This window comes from Sciurus vulgaris (assembly GCF_902686455.1).
Source record: "Sciurus vulgaris genome assembly, chromosome: 16".
NCBI lineage: Eukaryota > Metazoa > Chordata > Mammalia > Rodentia > Sciuridae > Sciurus > Sciurus vulgaris.
The window spans coordinates 9907405-9930638 of record NC_136477.1 but is presented as its reverse complement, the minus strand read 5'-3'; the positions used below and the strand labels follow the sequence as shown (position 1 = coordinate 9930638).

The following is a 23234-nucleotide window of genomic DNA, read 5'->3' as shown; positions in this document are numbered from 1 at the left end:
TAGGGCCTCACTAAGTTGCTGAGGCTGGTTTTGAACTTGCAATCCTCCTGCCTATGCCACTACACCCAGCCTGTGTATTTGTTTTCAAATTAAACATTGTATTAAAAAAAGTGGGCTGGTTTGTCAATCACCAGTATACTACTTGCCTTGCATTCCTGGGTTCAACCTCCAGAGTCAAAAGAACAAAACAGAACAAAAACAAAAGATAAAAGAAAAAAACATGGAAAAAAGAAAGCAAAGTTTGAGCATTTTAACTAGATAAAGAAATTTAGCAATGGTAAAGTTGTAGATCACAGTTTTAAACAGTTTATTACAAACTTTCTTTGAAAATTATAACTGATGGTGAACAATAATAATAATATCAGGCATGAAAAGAAGCAAAGATCTAGACAAAGAACAAACAACAAAATGATTATTAAAAAAAAAGACAACAGTTCATTTTGAAGATCACAAGAAAGTCTGAGTAGACAGAGTATAAGAAGCTGAGGATTTTCTACCTCCTCAGAGTAATGTCCCAAACCTTCTTAGATCAAGTACATCTTAAAAAGTTTCACTGTCCTTCCAAACTCAATAAACTTCTCTTTGATCAGTTGCCCTCCAGACTCACCTTGGAGACCTCCTGTCTGCACATTCTCTTCTTGTTCCAACCATGAGATGAGACTGGGTTTGATGGGTTCACATCCTGTACATGGGGAAAGACATTCATGAAACAGGTTCATGCAACAGATCATAAAGAGTATAATTCTAATTATATTGTTTCTAATGAAAGCAGGAAAATTATTTCAAAAGAGTAAAGTATGCAGGTATCACCTCTTTCTGTACCCCAAAATGGTCAGTTACCACTGAATCCTAAAATGCAAATTAATGCTTATTTGCATAAAAACAAAACACTAACACTGAATCAAATAGAAAGTAGAATGAAACAAAAAGATTCTTGTTCTTCTGGGGAAAAACTACACCAGTGACTCACAAATTATAATGCATCAGATGCACCTGGGTGGCTTGCTTAAATTCACAGGACAGGGATCTATCTGGAGTTTCTGATTCAGTATGTCATAGGAAGAGACTGACAATTTACATTTCTAACAGGATGATGGTGATTTGTTCATCTTGGACCACATTTTGAAAACCATCATATTAGATCACGGTTTTGCTTTCCACACTTTTAGTTACCTACCATAAACTATGGTCCAAAAATACTAAGTAGTAAATGCCAGAAATAAACAATTTCAAAGTTTTAAATCACATAATGTTCTTAGTAGCTGATAAAAGCTCACAATGTTCTGTTCTGTCCTATTCACGGGATATGAATCATCCTTTTATCCATCACAAACACACGTTGTATGCTATCTGCCTGTAAGTCTTTTTTTTTTTGGCCATGGGGAGGAGTACCAGGGGTTGAACTCAGGGACACTTGACCACTGAGCCAGATTCCCAGCCCTGCTTTTTGTATTTTATTTAGACACAGGGTCTCACTGAGTTGCTTAGCACCTTGGTTTTTTTTTTTTTCCTTTGTACTGGGGATTGAACTCAGAGATACTCGACCACTGAGCCACATCCCCAGCCCTATTTGGTATCTTATTTAGAGACAGGGTCTCACTGAGTTGCTTATCGCCTCGTTCTTGCTGAGGCTGGGTTTGAACTCAAGATCCTCCTGCCTCAGACCTCCTGAGTCACTGGGATTACAGGCATGCACCACCACGCCCAACCTGTTAATCTTTTAGTAGTCATCTCACTTATCGGGTTGACTGTCACAGTATTGCAAATAACCCTTGTTTTACCTAATAATAATAATGGACCCAAAGTAAACAGTAGTGATGATGACCATTTGAACATGCCAAAGAGAAGCCACAGTGCTCAATTTAAGTGAAAAGTTGAAAGCTCTTGACTTAATAAGGAAAAGAAAAAACATCATATGCTAAGGTTGCTAATATCTACTATAAGGAGTCTTCAATCTGTGAAACTGTGAAGTAGGAAAAAGAAATGCACACTATTTTTGCTATTGCACCTTAAAATATTATTGAATTTGTATGAGGTCAGTTTCAGACCTCCAATGGGGCTCTGGAACATATCCCCCATGGATAAAGGGGAATCACTGTATTAGGGCAGTCTATGCTCCTATTATTTCCCAATGTATTCAGAGTTGAGATCACTGATTGTGCAGTACTAAAAGTACAGAACATCCATCTCTTCCCTAAGCTACAAGGAACGACGGCACTCTTACCTAATGAGGCCAGGTTCTGGTAGTTCTCCAGCATCACATCTCTGTATAGGTCTCTCTGAGTTTGATCCAACAAAATCCACTCTTCTTGAGTGAAATCCACAGCCACATCCTCAAAGATCACCAAGTTCTAAATTGTTACACACATGGCAGCCTGAGTAATAAGTAACAATAGTAACATCTCTACCAAAGTTGACTACACATTGAGGAAGTGAGGCCAAGGGTCTGAGGGTTTTCACTGTCTACTGAAAAGTTCAGTGGTCCCAGGAACTCTTCTCTCCACCCACATGCACTCACTGCCCATCTTCTGAATCATGGCTTTTATGGCCTACTGAAACATAAATTTATCTCACCACACTAGACTAGAAGCTCTTCTCTGTATACTCCTAAACACATTGCACATGCTTGATGAACATGACAAATGAATAGTCTTTCGTGGAAAAGGACACTTTTTTCTTCCTTAACATCTGGCAGAATACGTGGCAAAATGATAATCATACCTCTGTCACCATAAGTGTCATCATTATTTAGTAATTACTGAAATACTGGGATGATTTTCAGGTAGTACCTCGCCGATAAGAAGATGCCATTCCATGGGTAAATTCAGCTGGGGACTCAGTCCTTGACTGAGGCTCTACTGCCTTTAAGTAGTTGTGTAGATAAGTCTGTCTAGAAGAAAATGTGCCTACCTGGGGAAGACACGTATGTTATTTGTCGGACAGTTTCTGCATACCTGATAACAGTTTGTCAGGCAGTCTGCCATCTTTCCTGGCTTTATCTTTTCTTCAAGTAGGCCAAATGTGTCCCTGGAAAGAAGAGCTCCTAGAAAAGAAAGAAGGCATGAAAACCTGGAACTGCCCTAATTCCTACATTCACATGCTTAGAAGCCACTCCACCCTAGTACGAAATTGCCATGTAATTCTGCACATTTGAAACACACACACACACACGCTCATATGTGCGCTACTGCCATACAATGTCAGAGCAGTCCTGTCTCACCTAGAACTAGAAACAGGAATGGTGAACTGTGCTGCCCATTACAAAAACTATGATAGTCTCATTTTACAGGAAAGCAAACTTAAACTCAGAGAAATTGTCTTAATTTATTCATGGTGAAAAATCTCAAGAATATTGTGCAGCACATACACCAGGGAGCTGATATTATCTAGCCCACTTTGACATCTCCAAAAAGAACAGCTGGGTGGCATGACTGCTAAGGCCTGGTCACTGGGCTCTGTTACACAAGGAGGACATATAGCGGAATCTCTGAATCTCTGTAAAAGAGCTTTAAGAGGACTGGTCATGGGTTAATCAATGGCTGTCATTCTGTGAGGCTGAAAGCAAAATTTGCTGGAATGCTCTTTTCTTAGATGCCAAGACCACTTTAGGCAGTTGAGAATCTTAGTGGATAATGGAACTCTCCATTCCTCCTTATACAGCAGTACTTCATCAGTCACCAGACATTGGCTTACTCTCCACAGATGATATAAGTAAAAGCCACTAAATACAGTGTAGTCTGTTGACACAAATATTACTAACACCCACTGTCATATACTGAGGACCAGAAAGTATAAATTTGCACTATGAGGTTGGTATATACATAAGGTCACTTAGGTGTCCTATCAACCATTCACAGTAGATCTCAGTATCTCTATTTAATGCTGGAAAAGAAAAAAGAAAAAAAAAAAAAAAACTGGATTCAAACACTAAAAGGATTTGCTCCCTATCACCCATTTTGGAAGTGGTGAACCAGGGCCTGACTGCAGTTCAGTTGGTTCCTACACTGATCTCCTGAGGTTGATTCACACTCCAGGATGACTAGAAGTTGGTCTAGACCTGCAATGTCTAAAGCACCACAATGTAGTGACTCACCATGTGTCAGTGATCATTTCATATGAAACCAGTATCATGGAAAAGAATTTTTAAAATTTGATTTTTCCTTGCAGTGCTAGAAATGGAACCCAGAGCCTCACACATAGTAGGCAAGCACTCTATTGCCACTGAGCTAATCTCTAGCCCTAGGATTTTAATTTTTTTATTTTTACTTTTTGTACTGGGGATTGAACCCAGGGGTGTTTAAACACTGAACCACATCCTCAGCCCTTTTTATTTTTTATTTTGAGACAGGATCTTTCTAAGTTGCTTAGGGTCTTGCTAAGTTGCTGAAGTTGGCCTCAAACTTGCAATCCTCCTGCCTCAGCGTGACTTTTTTTTTTTTTTTTTTTTTTTTTTTGGAAGGGAATAGGATTTATTCAACTGTGAAGATAGAAACAAAACTCTCACAGGGCAAAAGGGGACCCTGAAGAGGGTTGCCCTGGGTATGACTTTTAATAGTTAAAGTAGCTAAATGACTAAAATTTGGACTCAGTGATGACCTACAGTTAGTGAGGTTGACGTGCCAGACCTCCCTGGCATAAGGTGACAGAAGGAATCCTAGAACCAGGAAAGTTCTACTGAATTTTTCATCTGATTTCCACACCCCTCCCATCCTCACCCTAACCTATATCGATGACCCAGAAGATAATACTCTTTTTATGGAGATAACAAAAAACTATGCCAGGTATTCATGTACTGATACCATCATTGAAATGAGTTCTCCAATTCCAGTGGCAAAGGCCAGAACCCAGAGCAGCAGAAATCAAGTGTACAGCACTTAATCTTTATCCACAAGGCCACATCAACTCTCTTCTTGTTACCACCGCCCATGGGCTCACAAAATACTTTACCTACAGAGACAGCATTCACGTGGCACTGATTCTTATCAAGAGAACCATTCCAGTGCAGATTAGTGCAACAATTAGAGTGTGTGCCTGCAATCAACTAGTCTTAACACGTACCCCATTACCGAGAAGTGGCTGATCTAAATGAGAGGTGGAATGCCTTCCTGAAAACTCAGTTGCAGGGTCAGCTGTGAGACGACTTTAAGAAAGGGTGGAATTCTGTCTCACAAGACACACTGCTTTGAATCAGTCTTATGTACTGTCCCCCCACAACCAGACTACATGGACCCAGAGATGGGTGAGGGTAGAAATGGCTCTACTGACAGAAATTTTGCTTCCAATCCCAATAACTTAGATCACTTTGGGATCTCTGCCCCTATTTGGGCACAATTATAGTCCTAATACCTTTAAAGATTAGATAGCAACCTGGCCATTAGGGGCTTCTTATACCATAACACTAAGAGGAAAATTGGGGGTGGTGGTGGATAATCTACTATCTAGACTGACAGATCTCAATTACCAAAGGGAAACTGGGGTAATGCTATACACTTGAGGCAGAGAATGAAGACTGGAACCTTAATATTTCCATGCTCCACAGACATGTTCATAAAGCTGGGTGTGGTGGTACATAACTGTACTCTCAGCTACTCCAGAGGCTGAGGCAGGAGCAATGTGTGCGCCCATGAGTTCAAAGCCAACCTGGGCAACATAGTGAGACTCCATCTCTTTTTTAAAAAAGAAAGAAAATGTTGATAAAATAACTTGGAAAAGGGAGGACATCGGAAGATTTATGCTCTTTGCAAATAAAGGCTTAGCTCACTAAGCAGTACAGAACCCAGCAGTTTGGGCTGAGGAGCAGGGAAACAGGGAACTGGTCACTGAAGTGGTATACTGACAACATACAGAACATATACACTGATATATATTTGTAAATTTGTTCATATGAAAGTGTTTATATAAACTAACCACTCCTATTTCCACATTCTTATTTCATATGTAACTTATTAGGGGTTAAATTTACAATTTAGTTCTTAAGTAGCAGAATATTCAGTGAAAATGTTACTAAGATGAGGAGCTATTAATATGGCCTGTGATGGTGGACTGTATACTTTCTTATTATGGAAAAGGTTGAGAACTTTTCCCTTTATATATTTAGGTAGACATATACAGTTGTTTTATTATTGTAAGTGAATTCACATGTGTGTGGGGGGATGCCTATGAATGTTGACTAGACAAAGCACAGTCTGTGCCTGTTATCCATTTAGTCATCTCAGCTTCAGATTTAACTTCAATACCTGCTTTACAACAATGCACTGGATTCTTTAAATCTGCATCATTTATACTAAGCCTGTGAAGTTTAGTCAGTACACAGGGCACTCAAGGAACAAACAAAAAGAAAAAAATTTCTATTGCTGAATCCAGCTGTGCATGGTAGATCAGTGCTGCAGGGGTAAGGACGTCCTCTGGTGCTCTGCCCATGCCATGTGGTCAGAACAGTTCCCAGAGGATCTCATCTACACATCAGGCACCACATTCCTGTAACTCTCTTAACCTGGACACCTAAACTCTCAAAGGGCTCTTGCTAGAAGAGGAAACTCAACATATGTGTTACCTAATTTCATAGTTTACTTCCTGTGTCCGACAAGATATAGGACACTCTGAATTCCAGGATGTTTGCTGCTCATTGGCCCAATCCGAAATAAGCCTGTCCCAGACCTTTGTTTCCCACAGCCCTCCAGATGTGGACACTGAGCACCCCAGGTCTCAAAATGTTTGTGGCACGCACATTCTGAGTACCTGCCCTCTAGATTCAGTTTGCAGGTGCCTTGAAGTTATACTGCCATACCTCTCAAAGAAACACTGCTGCAAAGCTTCCTGCTTCTAGTGGTGCCAACTCCCTCTGCACTCTGCCCACCAACTGTAGTACCTCCAGCTCTGAGCATCTGCTTTGAACATTGTGTGGCTGCTGATTATAGGCAAGTTCAGGCCTAGAGAAGCCCACTAAGGCTTCGTGTACTGGGTTACAACTACCATGGATCACATATAATAAGACCCAGCGATCCCTACCTTCTGGTAGCCACCCTCTTGGATGATTCCCTTCTGACAGAAATGTGGTAAATACGTAGGGATTTTGTAAATGTAATTAAAGTCCCAAGTGAGTGAGTTTTATCAATGGGGAAAATGTCCTAGTGGACTTGACTTAATCATAGAGAAGTCTTTTTAATGAGTATCTAGGCTTCTGCAGTCCAGAAATGAAGAGTGGGCCATGTAGATGTGTAGGAAACACCAACCAACCCAAACTCAGTTTTTTCCCCAACACTCACAACACAGATAACTTATGAAATCAGATGTGTTGGAATAGTCCTCATACACAGCAAATAATTCCTTCTGCTGCAGTCCTCTAATTCTTTAATTCAGTTCTGACACTATGTACTTGGAGATAGTATTAGAGCTCACAGGTTGAGGGCTCAGTACCCAAGACTGCTCCCCTTTATCTATTTACTAATTTATTTTGGCTGGGGATTGAACCCAGAGCCTTGGGCAAGCACTCTACCACTGAGCTACACCCTCTGTTGAACACCTCCACCCTTTACTTGCCTGTGCTATGAGCCGGGGTTCCCATAAACCCCTCCTCAAGTACAATTAATTTGCTTGAGCTTCTTACAGAATTCAGGGAAACACATTTACCAGTTTATTATAAAGGATATTTTATAAAGGATACAGAAGAGGTGTATAGGTGAGGTATACAGGAAGGGGTATGGAGTATCATGCCCTCGTAAATGTCCCATCCTTAGAAAATTCACTTGTTCCGCATCTGTGAATTCTCCAAACCCAGTCCATTTGGATTTTTATGCAGCCTTGACTGCATAGACATGATAGGTAACAAACTGTGCAGAAGGGCCTGTCACTATTCTTCTTGGCCTCTCTTTGTGCAGCAGTCCTTCCTCCAGGTTATGCAGAATCTGCATTTGGATTGCTTCTAATTTAGGGCTCTTATAATAATACTGGTATGAAAAGTATTTACTTTCATCCTGACATGTGCATGCACTGCTCTTGTGTTATACACCCTGCAAACACAAAAATTTAGTAGATACTGTTAAGTTTTTAAAATTGTTTCTCTGATAAATTCCCAACCAACAATACTAGTGCATCTTTACAACATCTTCAGAACTCTAAAAAATTGTTTCACTACGTCCCAGGACTGCTAAGTGGCAATCAGAAGGTAACTAGGATATTAACAAGACACTTGACTTCTTCAGAGCCTTCTGGCAGCCTACAGTGACAGAAGAATTATCTGGTCATGTACCTGTAGAGTGACTCTACCCCCAGATGTGTGTCTATGAGGAGACCCACTGAAGGAATTCAATAGTCATTTGTGGACTGCCGGACAAATGCTATTTCCCACAAGAACATTACAGAACAGCTATACACAAACAGAAGACACAAAGAAACATCAAAATTCAAAAATTAGAGTCCTATGAAGTGTCTGTCCTTAATATAAGTCAAATCACTGTACTCCTGAAAATATAGTAGAGTATTCTTATTCAGGATCAAAGCAGACAGATCAAAGCAGACAAGGCACTGACTTTCTTTCTGAAAATAAGTACCTGCAGTTAAAATTTGTTCCTTATTTTTCTCCAGAATAACTTTAAGGCGTGTGTATGTGTGTGTGTGTGTGTGTGTGTGTGTGTGTGTGTATATATATTTTTTTTAAGTTGGCAATGGACCTTTATTTTATTTATTTATTTATATGTGGTGCTGAGAATTGATACCAGTGCCTTGCACGTGCTAGGCAAGTGCTCTGCCACTGAGTCGCAACCCCAGTCCAGTTTTGTTTTTTTTTTTTTTTTAAGTTCACTTAGAAACTGTCAAATGGTATAAAAAATAAGGGAGGGGAAAATTTAATGTACGGCAAAATTAAATGAACATTTGTCTTTTGACCTAGACTTCAATCCTGAAAGTTTACCTTGAAAATAAACCTCCACAAATAGGAAGAAAAAAGAATTATATTTGCTGCATTTTACTCATGGATTAGGAAGAAAGGTTGCTGAAGAATTAAAACATTCCTTTTTTTAATAGACTTTTTAAAAATAGTATATGGACACAATATTTTTATTTATTTATTTATTTTTATGTGATTCAGAGGATTGAACCCAGTGCCTCACAGGTGCTAGGCAAGCATTCTACTAGTGAGTTACAACTCCAGTCCCAGAATTAAACATTCAGAGTGTCAAAAGTTCAAAACAGGGCTGGGGAGATAGCTCAGTCGGTAGAGTGCTTGCCTTGCAAGCACAAGGCCCTGGGTTCGATCCCCAGCACCGCAAAAAAAAAAAAAAAAAAAAAGGTCCAAACCACAAGTTACTTTCTTATTCAAATGGAAAAAATCAATCTTTAAAACAGGTTACTATGATGGCTAGAACCTTAAGCAAGTATCAAACTTTCCACCATTAACAGAAGGACAGTATAGATGTATGTGATCCTGATAAAATGCAATTGGAAGCACAAAATATTACCTAAAAAATATTTGGCAAATGATTTTTTGAATTCTCTACACCAGGCGTTAAAGTTAAAGCCTGGCTTTTTTGGTTTACTGGACAAAACCATGCTTGTTTACTAACCTATCTGGCTGCTTGACTACAAAACAGACATGGTCTGCAAAGCATCAAGTACTTACTACATGGCTCTTTTCACACAGTTTTCCAACCTCTACTAGGGATCCAATCGTCAATTACGGGAAACTGAAGAAATGGAGGGCTCATTTAAACATGCCACGAGAAGACAATAATAAGTAACAGAATGTCTGACTTTTTAAAAGGATGACTGGCTCCTCAAAAAGCCAATATAATGGATAAACAACAGGTGATGCTCAAAAGGACTAAAAGACATAAACAAATGTAATAATAAACCTTGAATGGATTTTAGATCCAAGAACATCCAAAAACATATTTTGGAACAATGTGAATAAATTAACATTTGCTTGAGTAGACATGAGACAATACTATGTATATTAGTTTTCTTTTTATGGGTTTGTGTGTGCTGGGGATTGAACCCAGGGCCTCCTGCATGCACTATACCAAAGAGATACCCACCCCCAGTTCACTATTCATTTTCTTGAATAAAATAGTAGTATTGTGGATTTAATCCCTTTCTTTAGAAGATGCATCACTAAGTATTTAATGTTTAATATCCTGCTTACAATTTATTTTCAACAGGCTTGCTTTCAAATACAATAAATGTACCTGGGGAAAGAGAAAACATAAAAAAAAAATGCTAAAAATTAGTGAACCTACTTGTCACGATTTAGAGATGAGGTGTTCTCCAAAAGCTCATGTCTGAGACAATACAAGAAAATTTAGAAGTGAAAAGACGAGTTGTGAGAGCCTTGTCTTAATCAGCGCATTAATCCACTTGAATGGTGGTGCTTAGCAGGCAGGTAGGGGAGGCCATAGGTTATTGGTGGCATATTAGGTCTATATTTTGTCTCTCATGAGCAGAGCTCTCTCTCCGCTTTCTGATTGCCATGACCTGAGCTGCTTTCCTCCTCCATACCCTTCTGCTATGGTGCTCTGCCTACCTCATGCCAAAGCAACTAGCCACCTGTGGACTGAGACATCTGAAACCATGAACACCAAATAAACTTTTACTTCTCTACATAGTTGCCGGATCTTTTGATCACAGCAGCGAAAAGCCGGCTAACACACTACTACAATGTGTACATGTTGTATGTTATGTTCAAATGACCCGTTAGTAGCTTCAAATTTTTCCAAAGAAAAATGTGGGGGAAAACCATACTTCGTCCAACTAGCTTGTCAAAAGATAAACTCGCTTTTTCTACACCTAGTGCAATAACACCTCCATCCTTTACTAGAGGCCCGGCTTTTAAATTCTGTGGGGATGGATGTACAGCCCTAAGAAAGTCAAATGAAGAGAATGCCTGTAAATTCGAGGTCTTGTTCAGAAAAAGACTTGTGGTCTACAAACGTTCGTGTTCACAATAAAAAAATACGCACACCGTCGGCGAAAGTACATTTATCTTTCTAGCAGAAAATAACGTGTGAAAAATAACTATACGACGCGCAAAGAAACGGCAGAATCTCACACGAAACACCGATTTGCCTAAGAAAAGGAGAAAGAGGTCCTCCTGAGCCCTGCCCGCGTCGCCCGCCGGCGCAGGGCGCGGAGCGCTGGGCTCGCACTCGGGGCAGGCGCTCCAGCCCTGCCCAGCCCAGCCCCACGCAGTTTCCTCGCAGTGCTCACCCGGACTCGCAGCAGTCGCCAGGTACTAGAGGCGGGAGGACACCGCGGCGTCAACACGACTCCAACGGCGGAAAGTCCTCTTCTTTCCAAAAAGAAAATTTACAAAGGGAGCTTTTGAACAGGGCAGCACAGGGGATGAAACCGCCGAGGACGCGTCAACGTCACTTCCCGGGCCCACAGTCCGACCGCGCTCTCGGACCCGCGGCCGCAGCCCCGACAGCGGAGTGGCCAGTCTTTGTACCGAGGTGCCTTCGCGGCCGGGCCAACTCGGTCCTTCAACACCCCTTCCGCCTCAAGGAGGCTCCTCCAGGCGAGCGCATCCGGACCTGGACGGTTCCCACCACTGGGGAAGCCAGGAGGGTCCGGGTCGCGCGGAGATTGCGTCAGGAAAAGCGAGTCGCGTCGTGACGTCACCTCCGCCTCCCGCCGCAGACAACTGGACCTGAGAGGGCAGAGAAATCCTGGTTTATTCCCGCGTGGACCGGGAAGGGCCCCCGGGGGTGGGCTCGCCGTGGGACGTGAGGGCAGAAACACCAGGGCTGTAGGCGGTTAGAACGCGGCCTTCGGCGGGGCTGCGGCGGGACCGGGCCTGCGCGGGTGTGGACGGCGGAATAGACCGGAACCCCGCCCCCCCATGTTCCTGGAGCCCTTAAAACTATGTCACGTGTTAGTAAATCTGTCAATCAGTGGAATGATTGACATACACTCGGTCTAATTGTTAACTTTTCTTTATTTGGCTACCCTACTAAACTCTACATGTCGATTGCTTTACGCTTACGAAGATGTATATTTTTAAAAACCTTGAATTGTTTTTCTTCTTCAGATATATTTTTACTGTTCAGGTCTTAGGAGATGATTCAGGGCCTCCCATTTGGATAGTAAAATAGTGCTGATATCAGGCATTCTTCATTTATTCAGTACATGGAGTGGTATTTCTCCTGCCATACCACTTGGCTGTGGTTTTCTGTAGGTAGCATTTGTAGAGTTAACAAATATTTTTTTTTTCTTTTTCTTTTGTTTGTTGGTGCTGGGAATAGAACCTGGGACCTATGCATTCTAAGCACTAATTCCACCAATAAGCTATGTCCCCAGCCCCAATAAAGATTTATATTTTAAAATCATAATTATACATAAATGTGGGGTTCATTTTGGCATATTCATAAATGTATATGACATAGTTTTGCTCCATTTCAGTCTCCAGTACTAAACCCTTCCCTGATCCCCTTCCTTTATTGATCTTCCCTCTGTGGTTTTTTAATTAGTACATTAGAGTTATGTATACATAAAAGTGGAACTCATTGTGATATATTCATACATGTCCATAACATAGTTTGTTCAGTGTCATGCCACTCTTTTTCCCTTTTCCATTCCTCCTCTCTTCCTCTGGATAACCTCTCTCTCCATTGTTCTCCCTTCTATTTTCTTGAAATTCCTCCCACCCCCTTTTTAAATTGCTTATTTTTCTCTAGTTTCTACAGAAGAGAGAACATTCAATCCTTGACTTTCTGAATCTGGCTTATTTCACTCAGCATAATGTTCTCCAGTTTCATCTACTTACCAGCAAATGACATAATTTCATCATCTTTTTGACTGAGTAAAACTCCATTGTGTGTGTATATACCACATTTTTCTTTATTCAGTTTCTACTGAGAGACACCTGGGCTGGTTTTATAAAGTGGCTATTGTGAATTGCAGTGCTATAAACATTGGTATTCATGTATCAATATAGTGTGCTGATTTTAGAGTTTTTTGCTTTTGTTTTTGGTAAACACCTAGGAGTGGGATAGCTGAATCAAATGGTGGTTCCATTCTTGGTCTTTTAAAGAATCTCTATACTGTTTTGCAAAGTGGTTGCACTAAGTTGCAGGCCCATCAACAATACATGAGTGTACCTTTTCCCCCACATCCTCACCAGCATTTATTATTATTTATATTCTTTTTTCCTTTTCTTTTCTTTCCTTTTTTTTTGTGCTGGGGATTGAACCCAAGGCCTTGTGCTTGCAAGGTAAGCACTCTACCAACTGAGCTACATCCCCAGCCCTGTTATTTATATTCTTAATGGTGCCGTGCTAACTGGAATGAGCTGAAATCCTAGTGTAGTTTGCTTTGCATGTCTCTAGTTATGGCAGATGTTGAACATTTTTCATATATGTGTTGTTTTCATATATTTACATTTCTTCATTTGAGAGATGTTTAATTCATTTGTGCATTTATGGATTTGGTTATTGGGGGATGCTGAATTGTTTGAGTTCTTTATCTTTTCTGAATATTAATCTGCAGTTGGAAGATTACCTGGCAAAGATCTTCTCCCATTCCATGGGCTCTCTCTTTATTCTCTTGTTTCCTTTGCTGTGCAGAAGCTTTTTAATATGATGCTGTTCTACTTATTGATTCTTGGTTTTATTTCCCGGCTTTAGAAGTCTTATTAAGGAAGTCCATGCCTGTCCCAATAGGCTGGAGTGTTGACCCTATGTTTTCTTCTAGCGGTTCAGTGTTTCTGGTCTAATTCCTAGGGCTTTGATCCACTCTCAGTTGATTTTTGTGCGGGATGAGAGATAATTTAATTTTTCTACATATGGATATCCAGTGTTCTCAGCAGCATTTGTTAAAAATGCTCTTTTCTCCATTGTACAATTTTTGAGAAGAATCAAATGTATCTATGTGAACTTGTCTTTTTGTCTTCTATTCCATTGGTCTTCATGACTTTTATGCCAAAAACATGTTGTTTTTGTTACTATAACTCTGTAGCATAATTTGAGATCAGGTATTTTGATACCACTGCATCACTCTTACTGCTCAGTATTGCTTTGGCTATTCTGGGTCCACAATAAAGGTATTTTTAAATACTGGTTTACTACCATTTTTATCAAGAATTCTTGGGCTAGGGCTGGGAATATAGTTCAGCCTTGTTTCACAAGGCCCTGGGTTCAATTCCCAGCATCACAAAAAAAAAAAAAAATATTGTACTGGGGATGTGGCTCAGCGGTAAAGGACTTATTTGGCATTCCTGAAGCCCTGGGTTTAATCCCTAGCACCTCTTAAAACAATAAATATCAAGAATTCTTCAAGAATTGATGATTAGGGCTGGGATTGTGGCTCAGTGGTAGAGCACTTGCCTCACATGCGTGAGACACTGGGTTCAATTCCCAGCACCACATATAAATAAATGAATAAAATAAAGGTCCATCAACAACTAAAAACATATATAAAAAAGGAATTGATGGTTATTTTGCTATGCGAATGTGCAACATTTGGGGGTGGGTACCAGGGATTGAACCCAGGGGTGCATAACCCCTGAACCATGTGCCCAGCCCTTTTTATTTTTTCATTTTTACAGACACATTTTGATTCATTGTACACAAATGGGGTACAACTTTTCATTTCTATGGTTGTACACAATGTATATTCATGCCATTCAAGTAATCATACATATATATAGGGTAATACTGTCTGTTTCATTCTACTGTTTTCCCATCCCCACCCCCTCCCACCCCTTTTTCCTCTACACCATCCAAAGTTCCTTCATTCTTCTCTCCCCCCTGCATCATTATATATTGTCATGCACTTATCAGAGAAAACATTCGACCTTTGGTTTTTTTGGGCTTGGCCTATTTCACTTAGCATGATATTTTCCAACTTCATCCATTTACCAGCAAATGCCATAATTTTATTCTTCTTTATGGCAGAGTAATATTCCATTGTGTATATATATACCACAGTTTCTTTATCCATTTGTCAGTTGAAGGGCATCTAGGTTGGTTCCACAATGTAGCTCTTGTGAAATTAGCTGCTCTGAATGTTGATGTGGCTGCATCGCTGTAGTATGCTGATTTTAAGTCCTTTGGGTATAAACCGAGGAGTGGGATAGCTGGGTCAAATGGTGGGTCCATTCCAAGCTTTCTGAGGAATCTCCATACTGCTTTCCAGAGTGGCTGTACCAATTTGCAACTCCACCAGCAATGTCTGAGTGTGCTTTTCCCCCACATCCATGCCAACACTTATTATTGCTTGTGTTCTTGATAATAGCCATTCTAATTGGAGTTAGATGAAATCATAGGGTGGTTTTAATTTGCATTTCTCTAATTACTAGGGATGATGAGCACTTTTTCATATATTTGTTGATTACCTGTATATCTTCTTCTGTGAAATGTCTGCCCTTTTCCTTAGCCCATTTATTGATTGGGTTCTTTGTATTTTAGGTGTAAAGTTTTTTAAGTTCTTTATGAACTTTGGAAATGAGTGCTCTGTCTGAAGTGTGAGTGGAAAAGATTTTTCTCCCACTCTGTAGGCTCTCTTTTCACATTGTTGATTATTTCCTGTGCTGAGAAAAAACTTTTTAGTTTGAATCTATCCCATTTATTGACTCTTACTTTTATTTCTTGCACTGTGGGGTCTTGTTAAGGAAGTCTGGTCCTAAGTCAACATGGTGGAGATTCGGGCCTACTTTTTCTTCTATTTGGTGGAGGGTCTAGGTCTAATTCCTAGATCCTTGATCCATTTTGAGTTGAGTTTTGTATGGGGTGAGAGAGAGGGGTTTAGTTTCATTTTACTGTATATGGATTTCCAGTTTTCCCAGCACGGTTTGTTGAAGGAGGCTATCTTTTCTCCATTGTAAGTTTTTGGCACCCTTGTCTAATATGAGGTTACTGAACTTATGTGGGTATGCCTCCAGGTCCTCTATCCTGTACCATTGATATACCTGTCTATTTTGGTGTCAGTACCATGTTTTTGTTACTATTGCTGTATAGTAGAGTTTAAGGTCTGGTATAGTGATACCTCCTGCACCACTCTTCCTGCCCAGGATTGCTTTGGCTATTCTGGGTCTTTTATTCATCCAGATGAATTTCATGATTGCTTTTTCTTTTTCTATGAGAAATGTCATAGGGATTTTAATTGGAATTGTGTTAAATCTGTATAGCATTTTTGGAAATATGGCCATTTTGATAATATTAATTCTGCCTATCCAAGAACATGGGTGATCTTTCCATCTTCTAAGGTCATCCTCAATTTCTTTCTTCAATGTTTTGTAGTTTTCATTGTAGAGATCTTTTACCATTTGGTTAGATTGATTCCCAAGTATTTTTTTTTTTTGAGGCTATTGAAAATGGAGTTGTTTTCCTCATTTCCCTTTCAGATGTTGTGTATAAAAATGCTTTAGATTTACACATGTTGATTTTATAACCTGCTATTTTGCTGAATTCATTTATGAGGTCTAGCAGTTTTCTGGATCCTCTAAATATAGAATCATGTCATCAGCAAATAGTGACAGCTTAAGTTCTTCTTTTCCTATTCGTATCCCTTTAATTTCTTTAGTCTGTCTAATTGCTCTGGCTAGTATTTCAAGGACAATGTTGATAGAAGTGGTGAAAGAGGGCATCCCTGTCTTGTTCCCGTTTTTAAAGGGAATGGTTTCAGTTTTTCTCCATTAAGAATGATGTTGGACATGGGGCCCCTACTGCAGAAAGACCCAAGAGATCCTCAGTCAAGTGCCCTTCAAACAAGGGCTGCTGGAATTTGTTGATATCACAGCAACAAGTGACACAAATGAGATTCAAGATTATTTGCAACAGCTCACAGGCACGAGAACCATACCTTGGGTCTTCATTGGTACAGATTGTATAGGTGGATGCAGTGATCTAATAACTGTGCAACAGAACGGGGAACTGCTGACGCGGCTGAAGCAGATCGGAGCTCTGCAGTAATTACAGTGGAGCAGACACCACACAGATGTCCCCCTGGAGAGCTGAATGGAAGCACAGAAGATGACAGCATTTCCTAGTGGATGGGATTTTTGACCACAAATGGATTTTTCTTCTTTTGCCTCGGTATTAAAAAGTGGACCAACTTGTCCCTAACCATAGGGCCAAGAAGATTGATGGATCATCTTGGGTTTCTTCTGGATTGGTCCTTTAGGTTCCAGAAAACCATGACAAGTTTTGATTTAGTATTCACTGATCCAAAAGATGTTTTTCTCTTTAGCATGTGCTTCTTATTAACTGTTCTCTGTGTGCCAGCAAGCCTCTACCTCCAAGCCAGTGTTTCTCAACCGTACGTATCCAGATGCCCCAAGGATGAATCTACAGTTGGTTTTCTGCCATTTCCCGTAAGCTGAAATTATTTTGCTGAACATGACTTTATGCAATTTGTATTATGAAATCAATGGGTATTTTGAGTGTGTTTCTTCAAACCTACCCCACCCTATCCCACTTTGAGGGTCACTACTCTGAGCCACTGTTCTCACCTTGCCATCTCACAGATCTCATTAGAAACATTGCACAATTCTGAAAGGGCCTGAGGACCCAATTTGAGAACCTATGAGGAAAAGTTGAGCATCGGGTTAGTCTTCACCAGGGTCACGTGAATAGAGGCAGCAGGGCAAAGAGGCAAATGTGGCAGCACTAGATAAGATGGTTCCAGATCATCCTGAACAACTGTGCAATCATTGGATTTAGATTCCAGCAAAATTAAAATATAAAATATAAAACATTCACATAGAGAACCTATATCCCAAGTTTGTCCCAAACAATCCTAAAAGCATATCTGAAAGGAGCCAAATTTTGAAAAACACTGTCCTAAATAACTACCTCCCAACACACACACATCGGAAATTTAAGACTCCCTTAACTGAAGTTTGTCTGTTCAAGAATTGCAAGATTAAGTTAATTTCCTTCTGTGTATCTAGTGGGAATGGTTAATTTCTAATAAAGATGTACATACAGAAAAAAAAAAAAAAGAATGATGATGGACATGGCCTTAGCATAAATAGCCTTTACAATGTTCAGGTATGTTCCTACTATCCCTATTTTTTTCTAGTGCTTTGAGCATGAAGGGGTGTTGTATTTTGTTGAACACTTTTTGTGTCAATTGAAATAACCATATGATTCTTATCCTTAAGTCTACTGACATGATGGATTACATTTATTGATTTATGGATGTTAAACCATCCTTGCATTCCAGGGATGAACCCCACTTGATCGTGGTGCACAATTTTCTTAATATGTTTTTGGATATGGTTTGCCCAATATTTTGTTAAGGATCTTTGCATATATATTCATCAAGGATATTGGTCTAAAATTTTCTTTCCTTGGTGTGTCTTCCTGGTTTGGGTATGAGGGTGATATTAGCTTCATAGAATGAGTTTGGTAGGGTACCCTCCTTTTCTATTTCCTGGAATACTTTGAGAAGTATTGGAATGAGTTCTTCGTTGAAGGTCTTGTAGAACTTGGCTGAGAATCCGTCTGGTTCTGGGCTTTTCTTGGATGGTAGGCTTTTGATAGCTTCTTCTATTTCATTGCTTGATATTGATCTGTTTAAATTGTGTATGTCCTCCTGGTTCAGTTTGGGAGAAGCTTATTTCTCTAGAAATTTGTCAATGTCTTCAGTAGTTTCTATTTTGTTGGAATACAGATCTTCAAAGTAGTTCTCATTATGTTCTGTATCTCAGTGGTGTCTGTTGTGATGCTTCCTTTTTCATCATGAATTTTAGTAATTTGAGTTTTCTCTCTCCTTCTCTTTGTTAGTGTGGCTAAGGGTTTGTCTGTTTTGTTTACTTTCTCAAAGAACCAACTTTTTGTTTTGTCAATATTTTGAATTTTTTTTGTTTCAATTTCATTGGTTTCAGCTCTGATTTTAATTATTTCCTGTCTTCTATTACTTTTGCTGTTATTCTGTTCTTCTTTTTCTAGGGCTTTGAGCTGTAATGTTGGGTCATTTAGTTGTTGACTTTTTATTCTTTTCTGGAATGTGCTCCATGCAATGAATTTTCCTCTTAGTACCGCTTTCGTAGTGTCCCAGAGATTTTGATATGTTGTATTGTCATTCTCATTGACCTCTAAAAATTGTTTTGTCTCCTCCCTGATGTTTTCTGTTATCCACGTTTCATTCAATAGCATATTATTTAGTCTCCAGGTTTTGGAGTAATTTCTGTTTTTTATTTTGTCATTGGTTTCTAATTTCATTCCATTATGATCTGATAGAACACAAGGCAATATCTCTATTTTTTTGCATTTCCTAAGGGCTGCTTTGTGGCATAACATATGATCTATTTTTGAGAAGGTTCCATGTGCTGTTGAGAAGAAAGTGAATTTGCTCATTGATGGATGGAATATTCTGTATATGCCTGTCAAGTCTAGGTTATTGATCGTGTTATTGAGTTCTGTGGTTTCTTTGTTTAGTTTTTGTTTGGAAGATCTATCCAGTGGTGACAATGGTGTGTTAAAGTCACCCAGAATTATTGTGTTGTGCTGTATGTGATTCCTGGAAATGAGAAGGATCTGTCTGATGTACATGGATGCACCATTGTTTGGGGCATAAATATTTACGATTGTTATGTTTCCCTGATTTATTGTTCCCTTAAGCAGTATGAAATTTTCTTCTTTATCCCTTCTGACTAACTTTGACTTGAAGTCCACTTTATCTGAAATAAGGATGGAAACCCCTGCTCTTTTACTGAATCCATGTGCATGGTAGGTTTTTCCCATCCTTTTACCTTTAGTCTGTGGATGTCTTTTTCTATGAGATGAGTCTCTTGCAGGCAGCATAGTGTTGGGTCTTTCTTTTTAATCCATTCTGCCAGTCTATGTCTTTCGATTGATGAGGTTAGGCCATTAATGTACAGGGTTATGATTGAGATATGATTTGTATTCCCAGTCATTTGGGCTTATTTTTGGTTTTTAAGTTGGCTTGGTTTCTCCTTTGAGTGGATTTTTCTCTAAGGTAGTTCCTCCCTTTGCTGACCTACATTGTTGTTTTTCATTTCCTCCTCATGGAATATTTTGTTGAGAATATTCTGTAGCACAAGCTTTCTATTTGTAAATTCTTTTAACTTTTGTTTTTCATGGAAGGATTTTATTTCATCTTCAAATCTGAAGGTTAGTTTTGCTGGGTATAGGATTCTTGGTTGGCAATCATGTTCTTTCTGAGCTTGAAATATGTCGTTCCAGGCCTTTCTAGCTTTTAGAGTCTGGGCTGAGAAATCTGCTGATATCCATATTGGTTCCCCCCATATGTAATCTGATGCTTTTCTCTCACAGCCTTCAAAATCCTATCTTTATTTTGAATGTTAGGCATTTTCATTTTCATTATAATGTGCCTTGGTGTGGATCTGTTTTGGTTTTGTGCATTTGGTGTTTTGTAAGCCTCTTGTATTTGATTTTCCACTTCATTCTTCAGGTTTGGGAAATTTTCTGATATTATTTCATTGAATAGGTTGTTCATTCCTTTGATTTGTATCTCTGTGCCTTCCTCAATGCCAATAATTCTTAAATTTGGTCTTTTCATGATGTCCCATAGTTCTTGGATATTCTGTTCATGATTTCTTACCGCCTTCTCTGTTTGGGCAATTTTATTTTCAAGATTAAATATTTTGTTTTCATTGTCTGAGGTTCTGTCTTCCAAGTGGTCTAGTCTTTTGGTGATGCTTTCCATTGAGTTTTTTATTTGGTTTATTGTTTCCTTCATTTCAAGGATTTCCTTTTTTTTTTTTTTTTTGAATCTCTTTTTGTTGAAATGATCTTTTGCTTCCTGCAGTTGCTCTTTCAACTGCTTATTGGTATTATCATTCATTGCCTGCATTTGCTCTCTTATCTCATCCTTTGCTTCATGAATCATCTTAATCATGTATAATCTGAAGTCCTTTTCTGACATTTCTTCTAACATACTGTCATTGGATTCTATTAATATAGAATCTAGATTTGTTTGGATCATTTTCTTCCCTTGTTTTTTCATGTTGTTCATGAAAAGACATTCCCTGTAGCAGTGCGGATCTGGGGTATTTCAGTTCCCCCCCCCTATAGGCTTATAGTGACCCTATAGGTTACCAAAACCTTTTCTTTAAGGGGGAGATCAATATTAGCAGTGCCCATTTCAGACAGTATGCAATCCTCAACCAAATAGCCCCTATGAGGACATTAACAATATTGTCATAATAAAGAGAATGAATTCAATTATTATCTTTGGTGTTACAAACAGATTTGCAATAAGGTCTGCAGTTTCTAATGGAGGACAAAGAGGATGTGGAGGGGTGTAGGATGTAGCTGTTAATGGGATAAGAAAAGAATATATAGAAGTTCTAGAGAATAGAATGAGAGTGTAATCAAAAGAAGTTGGTTGTTAGCATGTGTAAAAGGGAGAAAGAGACTCTGAGGGAACAGGTAAGCAAAAGGAAAAGAGAGCAAGAAAAGTAAAGAAATTTTTCAATAAGGAGAAAAAAGAAAATCTATACTGTAACAGTCATATAATATTCAAACCTCCCAGTCTTCAGTAGCCTGATGCATGAGAGGTACCTGACAATGAGCTTCCAGTCTCCAGCAGGTGTCTCAGGATGGGATTTGCCCCATCCTGATGATGGGAGCTAGGGCTTCCAGGATTATCCAAGATGGCTGCTTTGGCTTCCAAATGTGTTGGCGAATGGGGAGCTGCAGTTCGGGGGTGTGGGTGTGGTTGGCTGGAGGTCCTGGAGGCGGGGTGCGGTTGGTCTGGTTGAGGCATCCTGGAGGTGGGGTGCAATCAGTCGTCTGGGGGTCCTTGTGATAGGGTTCAGTCACTTGGTCTGGGGGGTCCTAGTGGCAGGGAGCAGTCAGTCTATGTGAGGGCCCCAGAGGCAGGGAGTGATCTTTTGGGCTGAGGGATCCTGGAGATGGGGCTCAGTCAGTCCTGCCAGGGGTCCTACAGGTCCTGGCTGTTTTCTCAAAATGGCAGTAGCCACGTGTAACCAAACCTACAGGTACTGTGACAGTGAACTTCCAGGCAAGAGAAGGCAGCTGGCGCTACACTAGCAGTCTGGGGTCAGTTTGCTGACTGCTGTTGGATGATCGGGAGGTGAACCTTGGGTGGTGGATAATGGATAGGTGAAAGGCAGGCGATGGACAGGCAAGAGGCAGGCAAATAGCAGATGGTAGGTGCCAGACAGTGAGCAATCTGCACTCAAAAAGTAGTAGATATCCTGGCAGACTGCAGGTGATTGCAGTAGACTAATGGGGTAAACAGCAGGGGATCGATAAGCAGCCAAAACTGCCTCACCAAGAAAAAGATATCCTCTGCTTGAAACCCAAATTTCTTTGGACCTCACTAGGTTGCTGAGCCTAGTTTTGAACTTACAATCCTCCTGCCTCAGCCTCCTGAGCCACTGGGATTACAGGCTTGTCACACTATGTCCAGCACTATATGCAGCTGTTGATATATAAAATATTTACTTTTTACACAGTCCGAGATTGTTTTTCTATAATTTGAATGTAATAACTTGCCTTACATCTTGTTACTGGGGATAAAATTCAGTGGTCAAGTGCCTGTGTGGTTTTGATCCCCAGCACCGCACACACACAAAAATGTCCTATCAAACAGGATTATATACAGATTGCCAAGTTTTCTTTTGATTTTTTTTTCAGTACTGGAGATTGAACCCAGGGGAACTCTACCACTGAGCTATCTCCCCATCCCTTTTTATTTTGAGTCAGGGTCTTGGCTAAGTTGCCCAGGCTGGTCTCAAACTTGTGATCTTCCTGCATCAACCTCCTAAGTAGCTGGAATTGCAGGCATGCACCCCTGCACCTGACCCAAATTTTCTTTTGAAATGTACAACTTTATGAAAGCTTTATATCTTGGGATTGGGGCTGTAGCTCAGTGATAGTGTTTGTCTGGCATACAAGAGGCCGTGGGTTTGATCTCCAGCACTGCCAAAAAAAAAAAAAAATTAATATATTTTGGCATGTATCTTGGGATAGTGGGTCCAATATTTCTTCCTCTGGAAGGATGGCCAGTTATTGGAGTACTGCTTATTAAGAAACAGTCCCTGACCTACTGATTTGAAATTCCACCTTGAATGAACAATAATTCCTGTCCTACTTGTGTCAGTTTCTAGACCTATGTTAGTAATGTATTTATTTACTCATGTCAATATCAATATCATATTCTTTTTATTCCTTTTTTTAAAAAATATTTTGTTTTAGTTGTAGGTGGACACAATTCCTTTACCACTGAGCCCTATTCCTTTTTTTTTTTTTTTTTTTTGGTGCTGGATACATGACCTCCTGAATGCT

At 39.8% G+C, this 23234-nt stretch overlaps 2 protein-coding genes across 2 annotated transcripts in view; both read right to left on the bottom strand.

Annotated features, from left to right (window-relative positions):
• Positions 1-509: 509 nt before the first annotated feature.
• Positions 510-11337, bottom strand: LOC306646191 (zinc finger protein 426-like). The gene is made up of 4 exons (XM_079114644.1): positions 11200-11337; positions 2955-3043; positions 2225-2351; positions 510-682 (listed from the first exon to the last, which is right to left on the bottom strand). Exons 2-4 carry the CDS (start codon positions 2982-2984, stop codon positions 525-527), a joined length of 315 nt encoding a protein of 104 aa, XP_078970770.1. The 5' UTR covers positions 2985-3043; positions 11200-11337; the 3' UTR covers positions 510-524.
• Positions 11338-11479: 142 nt separating this feature from the next.
• The window catches only part of LOC306646086 (zinc finger protein 426-like), a 32264-nt gene continuing 20509 nt past the window's right edge, over positions 11480-23234 (bottom strand). Inside the window, exon 6 of the mRNA XM_079114531.1 lies at positions 11480-11641. Coding sequence (XP_078970657.1) covers positions 11492-11641 — 150 coding nt within the window. The 3' untranslated portion in view covers positions 11480-11491. The remainder of the gene's footprint in view (positions 11642-23234) is intronic.

Bases quoted from the DNA above. Each gene is read 5' to 3' on its own strand.
- LOC306646191 (XM_079114644.1), bottom strand. From the start codon at position 2,984: ATGGCAGACTGCCTGACAAACTGTTATCAG. The intron at 2,352-2,954 runs GTATGCAGAAAC...GTAACAATTTAG, and splicing joins GCCTGACAAACTGTTATCAG to AACTTGGTGATCTTTGAGGA. The intron at 683-2,224 runs GTAAGAGTGCCG...CCCCATGTACAG, and splicing joins CCAGAACCTGGCCTCATTAG to GATGTGAACCCATCAAACCC.